This window comes from Pteronotus mesoamericanus, unplaced genomic scaffold (genome assembly GCF_021234165.1).
Source record: "Pteronotus mesoamericanus isolate MK-2021 breed Mesoamerican mustached bat unplaced genomic scaffold, CSHL_Meso_final contig_74, whole genome shotgun sequence".
Lineage (NCBI taxonomy): Eukaryota > Metazoa > Chordata > Mammalia > Chiroptera > Mormoopidae > Pteronotus > Pteronotus mesoamericanus.
The window spans coordinates 1,796,017-1,809,970 of NW_026555247.1; the positions used below are offsets into that span (position 1 = coordinate 1,796,017).

Sequence of the window (13,954 nt, forward strand, 5' to 3'; positions counted from 1 at the left end):
CTAAATCACTAGTATTACAGTTACAATACATAATATACAAATAACATTTTTTATACTATGAGAGTAGTAGATTAGCTTGAGTTTACTAATAGTGCAGGTTCACTATTCAAATATTTATCAAACACCTTCTAAATCCTATCTATGACTTAACCTAGGCAAGAGATGATAGGTTCAAGATAAATAAAACAGTGCCCTTCCTCCTTACAAATTCCATGTAATTAATATAAGGGAAACAAATAATTACAAAATAATGTGCCATTATAAAGATATGAACCAAAAGTTACAGTCAAGTCACCCAAAAGATGACTTAATAAGAACACTCCAAACCAATGAGAACATGAAGGATTGGAGAGGATGAGGGAAATATGGTAGTTTAGAATGTGATGAATGATGAGCTTGGAAACGCTGAATCAAGCGGTAGAGATGGGTCGAAGAGATGGTAGATAAAACTATTTTAAAAGACAATTAAATATGGCAAATGATTAGCAAGGATTACATTTACTGACTGGTCAGGGGATGCTGTTAATTGAAAAGGGTAGTTATGGGGAAGGAGAAGAAAAGGAGAGAATAGAAAGGTTTATAGATAATGTTTGATTTCAGATTTACCAAAAGTGAGTTATTTATGGAACATCAAGAGAAGAAAATCTATTGGGTTGGTCAAAACATTCATTTGTTTTTTGTTTTTGTTTTTTTTTCCATAAGATGGTTCTAATAGCATTTAGTAGTCTTTAACTTCATTCAAAACTATTTTGTTAGGTTTTATTATGACAGCTGTCACATCAATGCACATTTTTAAAAAACTGAAACTGAATTTTTGTGCAACCATCTTAATATTGAAGATGGAAAAAAAGAAGCAACATTTTTGGCATATTATGTTTTATTATTTCAAGAAAGATAAAAACATAACTGAAATGCAAGAAAAGATTTATGCAGTGTATGAAGAAGGTGCTGTAACTGATTGAACGTGTCAAAAGGAGTTTGTGAAGTTTCGTACTGCAGATTTCTCACTGGACGATGTTCTATGGTTGGGGTAGAGCAGTTGAAGTTGATAGCCATCAAACTGAGACATTGAGAACAATCAACATAATACCATGTGAGAGCTGACATACTCAAAATATCCAAATAAATAAAGTTATTGGTGAAAATGAAAAGTGTGTCTCTTATTTTACAGAAAAACTAAACAGACTTTTTGGCCAATGCAATAGTTGAAATTGGAAATGAGTGTGCTAGATATGATCAGCTGATACTCAGACACTCATTTATACCACCTTTTACTGTCATCTCCTGGCTCCAGAGCACAGAAAGCCAAAAAAGCCTATTTTCTTAAGACTCCCTTGCATTTTGAGCTGTAGATGCAAATTACGTTTCACCAATTAGAAGCACTAGCCAAAGATTTACAAGGGATAAATGAAGCAGCGGCCATGTCCGGAGGTTTCTTAAAGATTTTCTGTTATCATGAAAAGTACTTAAAAGACAGTTATCATGGTTCCAGCTTTATGTGTCAACATTGATACAGCACTGATGATGGCCAAAAATTCTGTATTCCAGTGCTGAAGCAACTATGACAATAAGGTCTCTCTAACTCCTGGGTCACAGCTATGTCAGTGCATTTCTGAATTCCAGATCATGGAGTGGTCCTCCAGCCACATGATTATAGCGTTATGTTGCAGCATCCTGTGAAGGTCAGTTTGGAGTGTTCTGGCATCATTCTACAAGGCTCAGCCTAGAATTCATTCCTTCAGCCCTTCCAATAATCATGTAAGAATCTAATTCCCTTTATTAAATCCTTTTCAGTTTCAAGTGCCTAAAACAGGTTGTTTCCTTTAGAGAGACTTCAGCCTTATTTAGTGCCTCAGTCTTTTTGAGACAATACATAATTTTATCGACAATGCTTTCAAATGCGGTCTCTCCTTTTCATGTACTTTTATTTTTTCCTTTTTATTGAACTTATTGGGGTGGCATTGGTTAATAAAATTAAAGAGGTTTCAGGGGCACAATTCTACTACATATCACCTGTACATTGAACTGTGTGTTTACCATCCCAAGTCAAGTCTCTGTCCATCACCATTTATTTCCCCTACACTCTCTTCCATCACTCCCTACTCCCATTTCCCAGTAATTACCATACTGTTGTCCATGTCCATGAGTTCTTTCTCTTTTTTTTCTGTTTTGCTCAACACCCCCTCAACCCCCGCCCATAGGTTTGGCCTGCTTTTTATGAGTCTGCCTCTATTTTGCTTGTTAATTCATTTTGTTCATTGGATTCCACATGAGTGAAACCATCTGGTACTTGTCTTTCTCTGACTGGCTTATTTCACTTAAAAAAGAAGGAAATTTTACCCTTTGCGACAGCACAGATGAACTTGGAGAGCATTATGCTAAATGAAATAAGCCAGTGTCTCAATCTCAAGAGAAAAGTCACTTGACAATAGATTTGAGAATTGTTGATATTACATGGCATACATACATACATACATGCATACATACACAGAGAAAAAGTAAGCCTACAGGTTATATCAAGAAACTACCAACCCCACAAACATAGTAGTAAGTGCCAACAAGTCAGGAATAAAGGATGAGTCAAAAAAAGAGTAGGCTGGAAAGGACTGGTCAGGAAGAAAGAAAGGACCATGGTCCTGTAAGTACCAATAAATGTTTGCGGGGGTGAACTAAACAGAAAATACAGGCAAAGCTGGCCGAAAGGATGACCCAAGAAACCTCAGTTGAAACCAAGTATCATTATATATATACAGTTTTGAAAAATCATATACATTCTCAATTCCTAATTTTTCACCAGTTTTAACATGGCAAATATTCTAACCAATATACTTTAAAGCACTTTGTGATGGTAAGGTAATATGGAAAAGATAAAATGGAATACTGCTAAGTAAATATTTTAAGAAAGAAAATTGTTAAAAATGCAACAAATTTGAAAAGGAAAAAGTGAGATAGGCAAAATGAAGAAATCTCTGGAACGGAGGAGAATGTTAAGTTATAGAAAAAATAAAAGTAGTTAATAAACATGAAACAAAATTCAGCTCACTAGCAATGAAAGAAATTTACCCATTAAATTGTGAACATTTTGCTGCCTCCCCCCAATTCTTTTTCAAAATAAGAAAACAATCATATAGGTACTTCAATATACTGTTGTTGGGAGTTTATTTGATCTGGGATCAACCTCTCAGAAAAGTAGTTTTGTAATATATAGTATGAACATTTATAAAATTCAAAGCATGTCACAGCTATTAAAATTCTGATAATCTACACCAAAATAAAATATATAATTCAAGCAAAGTGTATGCAAAGATATTCACAGCGGTGTCTTTATAATTATATAAATTAAACATAACATATATTTATAATTATAAATGCTCAACAGAATATTTAAGTCACAGCACATTCAGCTCAAGAAATACTATGAAGCCATTTAAAGTGTGATGTGTACCAAAATAATTTATAACATGGAGAAATAGTTGAAATGTTAATTTTAAAAAAATGCGGACTCAAACTATAAATATATAATTAAAAAGTTAGACTAGAAGAAAATTCAACTAAAGATTAAGTACCTTTTTCTGGCATTTGAAACTATTTGTACTTATTTATATTTTCCTATAAGATGTTTACAGTTTGTTTTAGAATCAGAATTCTTAAAAATCTCAAAATTACTTTAAAATATTTTAAACTAAAAATTCTAAAGTGTCACAAATAGAGAAAAATTTAATGAATCCAATAAATATCATAATATATGACCAAGATTCAAATTTATTAACATTCTGCTTATTAAAATGAGAATGAAAGCAGATTTATAAGAGAAATAAATAGCTCATTTCTTTCTCTAAAGCTCTGATTTCCTAAAAGTCTATTATCTTATCACTGTTTTCTACTCTAGTTCTATGCTTATTATACCATAAAGATTTGAAAACTCAAACAGTGCAAGGATAAAAGTTTAAAATCTTATGAGCACTTTCCAACAGGATTACTCAGCTTTATGAAAAACCTCATTGTCTGAAGACTTCCAACCTGAGAAAACATATATATGATCACTTTTGCTATTCACATGATTAAAAAAAAAAAAAGAATAAAAATAATTTAATCTGAAAATCCCATACCTTTACATTTTTTAAAGCAACATTGGTATCTTATCTCTGATAGAATTAGAAAAAAATTCTTGTCCTATCATCCGTCCAAATATATTTACAATTAATGAGTTAAAATGTAGTATACCTTTCTGTTTCTAATATATCCACTATATATTGACTCTTTATTTTTCTCTTTCTTCTCAAAATCTTCTTTAGAAAGCACAAGTTCATGAACATCTTGGGAATCTGCAGGTTTGCTTATCATCTGTTAAATGTTAAAAAGAATACTTTAAAAATTCCTAAAATTAAACTGATTAACACATTTAGACAGAAGCAACCTCAAAACATTTTAATTGACTTTCATTTATAAGAAATTTTACTCACTCTGGCTGATTGTCCAACAAAGAAAACAGCCTGCTTGCCCCCAACACCAAAATAGGAAATATCACTATTTAAACTGCGTGGCACTGGTACTGGTCGAACATATCCTGAATGATCACTAAAATAAAACATTACATTAATGCAGTGATTTAAAACCAGCTACTTAGGTACAAAAAGAAACTGTCATAACACTTTTATTAAGTATTAATTAAATGATTCCCCGAGCCAGATAATATCCTTTTCAAAGGTAAAAGAATCAGAGCCAAGAAATTAAGACATCATCTAGTCCAGTGGTTCTCAAAGTTTATGCATGAGAACAGCTACATCAGCATCGTTTAGATACTGTAAGAAATGCAATTCTTGGGACTGTAAGTCAGAAAATCTCTCAGCAAACATAACTAAATAGCTATACAGACATATAAATGAGTTTTGAAGTGGTAAACAGTTACATATATGTATATCTATACCTCTACAATCTTCCCTTCAAAACTGTTTACTGCTTCAAAACTCATTAAAATATAGTCTGAAGAATAATGGGAATTATAGCAAAGAGATTATTTCCAGGTTTCATGAACAATGAAGAGCCCTGAGTAAACCTCCCACTGCAATGCATCACATGGAGGGGAGACATTCCTGTTTTCTCAAAATTTACGCAAGGTCTCCAGGGACATCATTTGCCAATATCAGAAATAAACAGAGTTGTAAGTCTGTAACCACTATTACACTAAATGAAAAGGTTAGAAAGCAGATGTGACATACCCAGAAAGAATTAGAGAAGATAAAGATATATTGAAATAACTTACTGAAAAGAAATGAAAAAAAGAAAAGGAATGGAAAAAATCAAAGTGGGTCTAAAAGATACGAACTGAAGGAAAACATTTCAGATGGTTTAAGTGTAGTTCTAGAAAGGGAGGAGAGAATGGATAACAGCTGCAAATGTTCTTGACAATTGAAAGATGTGGTTCTACAGACTCAGACCAAAGGAACCCAAATAGGATACATAAAAAGAAATCCACCGCACAGTGAACACCAAAAACAAAACAAAACAAGAACTAGAAAACAGGTTGAGATGTAAAACAAGATAGGCTTTGAAAGCAACAATGTAAGATGGTGGAATATTATCTCCAAAGTGAACAGAGAAAAATCTGTCAACCTAGAACTGTGAACTAGAGCTATATAAAGAATTTACAGATAAAAACCGAGAATTTATCATTAAGAAATCTGCTCTAAAGGAATGCTTCTACATGCACAATTTGACATGGAAGGTTATCATAACACGGTAAATATAAAGTTATTTTTTAAAATGTGTTAAAATGTTTTTTTCTAAATGTGTTGTTTAAAAAAATGTACATATAAGTTTTGAGATTTCTAAAAAATCTGACTTGAAATACCAGACAACATACATATTATTTTGGAAAAAAAGTGGTCAGAGCTAAAAGTTCCAAATTCTTTAATGTGGGAGGAGGGAGATATTTAATTTCTGAAGTCTACAGTTAAATATGCATTTTAAAATTTCAAACACAACCAGGAAAAGAAACATACAAATTCTAAAATATTAAAGAGAAAAAAGGTGGAACGAGATTGTAAAAAGAACCAACAAAAAGATACAATGAATTTTTTTAAAAAGAAAAACAGAGAAATAATGAGATAAAAAACATTTTAATTGGTACAAAAAGGTCTGCATCCCATATATTCATAATCAAAATAACATAAAGACAACAATGACCAGGTAAGACAGTTATACCAGACCTACAAAACAAAGCACACAAAAAAACTGCTCCCTCAGAACATACAAAGCCACCACCACATGCAAACCAATCTCTACACAATGTAGACACAAACCTGTCCCCACAAAACACACAAAATGCCTCCACACTCAAAACGTATGCATATACAAATACCCCTACAAAATATAAAAACACACCACCCCATGCACACTCACACTGCTCCTAACACAAACACACCCTGACACCACACAACATACACACACCAACAATAATAAGAACATTTTAAACAGTCAGACAAAGCAGACACAACACATACTGAGAAACAAAGATAAGACCAACAACAACTTGCTCATCATAAACTTAGGAAGCCAGAAGAAGATGGAGTAACATTTTTAATGTACTGAAATTTTTAACAAACTCAGCAAAAATATCTTCAAAGGAGAATAGGAGGGAGAGATACAGATTTTATCACACATACAAAAGTTGAAAAATTCATCAAGAACGAGATATAAAAACTGTTAAAAGACCTACAAGAATGAAAATTATACCAGACAAATTTATACAAAGGAATGAAGACCACCAGAAATAAAAATATGTGGGTAAATATAAATTGATTCAGGGACTCAAACAGACTTAAATGTGTATGTTCATAGCAGCATTAATCACAATAGACAAAAGTCAGAAACAAACCAAGCGTCCATCAACATACAAATGGAAAACAAAATGTAGTATAGCTGTGGTACAGCCATAAAAAAGAATGAAGTTCTAATATATTCTACAACATGGATAAACCTTGAAAACATTATGCTAAGAAATAAACCAGATGCAAAATGGCAAATGTTATGATTCTTTTTAAATGAAGAACCTAGAATAGGAAAATTCATTGAGACAGAAAGTAGGATAGTGGTTACCAGCAGTTGAAAGTAGAGAGTTAATATTTAGTTGGTACAGAGATTCAGTTTGGCAAGAATGAAAAATTCTGGAAATATATAATGGTAACAGATATAAAATATTGTGAATAAAATTAATGCCATTGAATTATACTTTAAAGGGGTCACAAAGGCCAATTTTATGTTATATATTTTTTACCACTTTTTTTAAAGGATTGTTAAAAGGCACACTTAGAGAGAGGAGAAAAGTGGTTGGCTGGGGCTGGGGAGTGCAGGAAATAGGAAGAGGTTGGTAAAGGGTACACAATTTCAGCTGAAAGATCAGTAAAGCCTAAGGATCTAATGTACATAACATGATGAGTACATTCAATGACACTGTATTGTATAACTGAAATCTGCTTAGAGAGAACTTAAATGTTCTCACTAAAAAATAAAAAATGTAAGATGACTGCTCTATTAATTAAAAGTAAAATAAACAGAATATACTTAGGTATTTACAGTATGTATCAAATGCAAAGTGTATACGAAACAGAAGCACAAAGATCAACATTGTGTACAATAAAATGATGGCACTGTTACAATATATTTTTACTCTATGTATAAATAATATGGTATTACTACTTGATATAGACTATTAAAGATGTATATGATGAATCCCAAAGTTACCAGTAAGACAATAAAACAGAGTAACAGTTAACAAGACAACAAAAGAAATAAAATGGAATCACACAAATACACAAAATACTCAATTTGAAATTAGGCAGGAAAAAGAAATAGGAATAAAAATGCCAAAATAAACCCAAACCCCAAATAACAAAGATTATTGGTCCTATAATACCAATAATCGCATTAAATATAATTGGTCTAAATATCCCAATTAAAAGACAGAACTGTCAAATTTAAATACTCAACTATATGCTAGCTAAAATAAACTCTCTTTAAATATAAAGGGAGAATAGGTTAGAAGATTGGAAAAATATTTTTACACTAATAAAAAGAGAGCTGCAGTAGCTTTATTAACATCAAAGTTGAAATGAAGAAAAGAACAATGAAACAAATACGTGGGTACATAAAATATACTACTGTTCTCTTCAGTTTTTAAAAATTATGTTAGACTGTTGAAGTCAAAATAACACTGTCTGATGTGGTTCTCAACATATGTAGAGGTAACGCTTAAGAATACTAAATTATAAATGGGAGAGAGTTAAAGAATTTAAATAATTTGGCTAAAATTTCTGTGACAAACTTTAAGTGGTATAATGCCCAATAAGTTATGTATGTCTACAGTATTCCCTTGAGCAACCATTTAAAACAAAAAAAAAGGCAAACTGAAAAACACTGTGAAGAAAATGGTATACTTAAACATGTTCAAGTAAACCACAAGAAAGTCCAAAAAGAGAAATGAAAGACAAATAAAAATGGACACATCACATACTTATGTCCTAATATATCAATAATTGCAATAAGTGTAACGGTACAAATAGACTAAATAAAATTGGACAGTGAATTTAAAAACATGAAGGAAGTACAGCTTGTTTACAATAAGCTCATTTTAAATATGATGATATAGTGATACTGGTAGTGTTAAAAAAATGCATGGAGAGTTTTCAAGATGTCAGTGAGGAGATGGATCTTGCACTCAGTTCTCGTTGGACCAAAATTAAATACAACTAAAGTGGGTAAACAATCACCCTAAATAGCCAACTAAAGGCTGGCTGAAGAGGAGTCTTGTAAGCGAGGATTTGCAGAAGAGGCCACATCAAGACTGCACCTGCACAGCAGCTCACATGCCATGATCTTGGTTGAGCCTTCCCGTGAGCCAGCCTGAGGGTCAATCCCACGCTAAAACCAGCCAACAACAATCAAGACTCAATTACAACAGGAAGGCACACATAATCCACACGAGGGGCACTCCTACTAAAGCACTGAGCTCAGGAGATCAAAAAGACAACACCACTGGATCCAACAGGACACCTACTACATAAAGCCACCATGCAAAGACTGGGAGTCATAGCAAATCTATCTACAACACAGAAATAAATACAAAAAGACAGTGAAAATATGAAGACAGAGAGACAGGTCTCAAATTAAAGAACAGGAGGAATCTCCAGAAACAGAGCTAAATGAAATGGAGGCAAGCAATGTGTGAGATGCAGAATTCAAATAGTTGTAACGATGACCAGAGAACTTAATGAGAACTATGAAAGTATAAAAAAGAACACAGAAACCATGAAAAAAGAACCATTATTCAGTTGGAAATGAATAACACATATGTAACATCAAGAATACACTGGAAAAAATAAAAAGTAGGTTGAATGAGGCAGAGAATCAAATCAGCAATTTGGAAGACAAGGTAGAAATAAAACACCCATCAGAGCACCAAAGGAAAAAAGGAATTAAAAAAATGAGTATAATTTAAAGGGTACTTTGAAAGAACACGAAACACAACATCTACATACAGGGGTAAGAGAAACACAGGAGAGAAAGCAAGGTATCGAGAGCATATTTGAAGAAATAATGACCAACCATTATTCCTAACCAGGTGAAGGAAAAAGACACAAATCCAGGAAGCACAGAATCCCAAACAAGATGGCCTGAAGAGGCCCATAGCAAGGTACATTATAATTAAAATGACAAAGGTTAAAGATAAAGGGAAAATCTTAAAAGCAGCAAGGGAAGAGGAAATAAATACCTATGGGGGAACTCCCATAAAACTGTCAGCTGATCTCTCAACAGAAACATTTCAAGTGAGAAGGGATTGGTATGAAATATTCAAAGTGATGAAAAGCAAGGACCTACAACCGACACTACGTTACCCAGCAAAGCTAGCATTTAAAATTAAAGGAAAAATAAAGATCTCCCCAGATCCCCACCCCCCCAAAAAAGCTAAAGGAGTTAGCATTAAAAAGTATCACAAAAAATAAAAAAATGTTACAGGGTCTGCATTCAGAAGGAAAAAAAGAAGACAACAACAAAAATGGAAGAATTAAAAAAATAGAATGGCAATAAATACATACCTATTAATAGTCACTGTAAATGTAAATGGTTTAAAAAGGGTGTCCAACCCAAGGACCTGGATGGCTATGAATGTGGCCCAACAAGTCACAAATTCACTTATGTAAAAATTTTTTTGGTCATCAGTTTTCATTAGTGTTTGTGTATTTACTGTGTGGCCCAAGACAACTCTTCTTCTTCCAGTGTGGCCTAGAGACCCCAAAAGGTTGGGCACCCCTGGAATGCTCCAATCAAAAGACAAGGGGAGCAAAATGAATAAGAAATCAAGACACATATATATGCTGTCTACAAGAAACCCACCTCAGAAAAAAAGATATACGGACTAAAAGTAAAGGGATGGAAAAAGATACCCCTGCAAATGGAAATGAAAAAAAAGCTGGGGTAGCAATCCTTATATCTGACAAAAACTTTAAAACAAAAGCTATAGTAAGAGACAAGGAACACTACATAATGATGAAGGGGAGAATCCAACAAGAGGATATAACCCTTGTTAACATTTATGCATCCAACAGGGGAGCACCTAAATATGTAAAGCAAATCATGATGGACATAAAGGGAGGTTTTGAAAGTAATACAATCATAGTAGGGGATTTTAACACCCCTCGACATCAATGGATAGATCTTCGAGATAGAAAATCAACAAGCAAATGGTTGCCTTAAATGACACACTAGATCAGATGACTTTAATTGATATCATCAAAGCATTTTACCCCAAAGCAGCAGAATATAGATTCTTTTCAAGTTCACATGGAATATTTTCTAGGACAGACTACATGTGAGGACACAAAACAAATGTCAATAAATTTAAGAAGATGAAATCACATCAAGCATATTCTCTGACCATAATGGTACCAAACAAAAAATCAACCACAGGAAAAAAACTGAAAAACACACAAAGTCAATAAGGACAAATGACATGTTACTGAACAATGAATGGGTTAACAATGAGATCAAGGAAGAAATCAAAAGTTACCAAGTAACAATGAAAATGAGGACACAACAACCAAAATTCTATGGGTCACAGTCAAAGCTGTCCAAGGACGGAAATCATAGCATTACAGGCCTACATAATGAACCAAAAAAAAGTTCAAATAAACAACCTAACTTTACACCTAAAGGAACCTGAAAGAACAACAAAAGTAGCAGAAAGTGAATGGAAAGAATAATAAAGATCAGTGCAGAAATAAACAGAGTCAAAACAAAATACAAAACATCAATGAAACCAGAAACTTTTAAAAGATAAACTGCTGGGAACCGTCCTGCCTGGTTTCAGGGACTGTAGCCTTGCCGACAGGCGAGAGGGCCCCAAGGGTGGAGTTGAGCAAGGAGGTCTTGGGAAAATAGGTCATTAAAGAGACAAACCCTATCCCACTGGCGGGGGCTCAGCCCCTGCCTCCCTCACATCAGTCTGCTTGGCCCCAGAGGATGCCAACCAGAGGATGGCTGGTTAGTCAATGACAGGTAAGACCCCTAGATGGCAGGGGCAACCTAAGACAAGCACAGTTGCATAGGTTGCCGTGAGGGAAGTACTTGGGGGACATGGAGAAGGGACAAGGGACCCTCACCCCTCGGCTTTGTCAGGGCCGGAGTCCTCATTCTATCTGAAAGAAATCTCCTTATCTCTTGGCTGCTCTGTCCGCTGTCTGACCAGGTCAGTGAAACAATACTAAAGGCAGGTACAGCCCTAAACTGGATCAGACAGTTTCCAGGGACAATTAGGCCTGAAAAAAGAATGCATTAAATCCTCTGAATCTTACTTTGCTAAGAATGCCCACCAGTTAATGAGTACTGATGTTTTGGCATAGAATGTGATCAGTTTCCCAGGTTTCAGGGCTAAATGGGTGACTCTGTCTACCAGACCCTAACCTGAGGCAAATCCCTTGTGTTCCTTCAATTGTTATCTATGACCTCTATTTGTTTTCTGTAAACATAGCCTTTTGACATTGCTGGCTGAGCTATGCATCCATGCTGTATACCCCTGTGCATTTGGTTCTCAATAAAAGCCACTTCAGGATAAGGACTCGGGCATTCTCCACTAGAGGGAATCGCCCACCCCCTTCCCTGGCAGACTGAGAAAAGTGTCTGGGACAACTTATTTTATTTCCCCACCCATGAACCCGGAGCATACTCTGCAGGACAGAGTCCCCCCTCCTTCTCAATAAATAATACTGATAAACCTTTAACTAGACACATCAAGAAAAAAATAGAGAGGACCCAAATAAATAAAGTCAGAAATGAAACAGGAGAAATAACAACTGACACCAAAGAAACACAAGAGATTTTAAGAAAATATTACAAGCAGCCCTGGCTGGTATGGCTCAGTGGATTGAGTGTCCGCCTACAAACTGAAAGGACACCAGTTCAATTCCCAGTCAGGGCACATGCCTGGGTTGCAGGCCAGGTCCCCAGTGGAGGACACGAGAGGCAACACACATTAATGTTTCTCTCCCTCTCTTTTTCCCTCCCCTCCCCTCTCTGTAAAAGTTAATAAATAAATCTTTAAAAACAGAAAAGAAAACATTACAACTATATGTGAACAAGTTGGTCAATCTGGAAGAAATGGATAAATTCCTACAAACATACAATCTTCCAAAACTGAATCAGGAAGAATTAGATAATCTGAATAGACAGATTACAATTACTGAAATTGAAGCATTAATAAAAAACTCCCAACAATGAAAGTCCTGGACCTGATGGCTTCACAGGTTAACTTCCCCAAACATTCTAAGAACTAACACCTATCCTTTTCTTAAACTATTCCAAAAAGTTCAAGAGCAAAGAAAACTCCCAAGCTCATTTTATGAGGCCAGCATTATCCTCATTCCAAAACCAGATGGAAGCACTACAAAGAAAGTAAATAGTAGGCCAATATATTTTATGAACATAGGTGCTAAAATCTTCCAACAAAATATTTGCAAACTGGATCCAGCAATACATTAAAAGATCCTACACCATGATCAAGTGGGATTTATTCCAGGGATGCAAGGTTGATACAATATACGCAAATCAATAAATGTGATACACTACATTAAAAATACGAAGCATAAAAACCACATGATCATATCAATAGATGCAGAAAAGTTTGGTACATTTACACAATGGAATACCATGCAGCTGTAAAAAAAAAAAAAATATAAGGAAATCTTTCCTTTTGCAACAGCATTGATGGACCTGGAAATTATTATGCTTAAGTGAAATAAGTCAGTCTGAGAAACAAGTATCACATGATCTCACCTATATGTGAAATCCAGTAAGCAAAATAAATGAAGAAACAAAATAGAAAGAGGAGTGGAACATGGAATAGACTGACAGCTGTCAGAGGGGAGGTGAGTGGGAAGGGCTAAATGAATGATGGTGAAGGGATTAGCCAAAGAACATACATGTATAACCCATAGTCACAGACAACAGTGCGGAGATGGCCAGGGTTCAAGAGATGGGAGCTGAGTAGATGTGGGCAAAGTGAAAATGGAAACATCTTTAATAGTGTCAACATTAAAAATAAAGAAAATAAATAGAAAACCAAAGCAAAACTAACCAAAATAAATTTTAATAAGATTTTTTTAAATGCATGAAAAAAAAAAAAGAAAATGGTTAAGATATACCGTGCAAACATGAATGAAAAGAAAAAGGGAGTGGCTACAAATATCGCATGAAATATACTTCAGAGGAAGACAATGACCAGAGACAAAAAGTAGCATTACGTAATGATAAAGGGGTCAGTTCACTGAGAAGTCATAACTATCTAGTGTACAGACAAAATAATACAGGTTTAAAATACAAAGAGCAAAACTTAAAAGAGAATTTAAAAAAACACAAAAAACCTGAATAAGTGTGGGGCTTCAATACTTCTCTTCTTAGTCAG

At 34.3% G+C, this 13,954-nt stretch overlaps 1 protein-coding gene across 1 annotated transcript in view; it reads right to left on the bottom strand.

The window, feature by feature from the left end:
• SMCHD1 (structural maintenance of chromosomes flexible hinge domain containing 1) overlaps nucleotides 1-13,954 on the bottom strand; it is a 156,823-nt gene that overhangs the window by 117,380 nt on the left and 25,489 nt on the right. The window contains exons 6-7 of the mRNA XM_054583414.1: nucleotides 4,464-4,578; nucleotides 4,225-4,344 (exon numbers count right to left, since the gene is read on the bottom strand). Coding sequence (XP_054439389.1) covers nucleotides 4,225-4,344; nucleotides 4,464-4,578 — 235 coding nt within the window. The remainder of the gene's footprint in view (nucleotides 1-4,224; nucleotides 4,345-4,463; nucleotides 4,579-13,954) is intronic.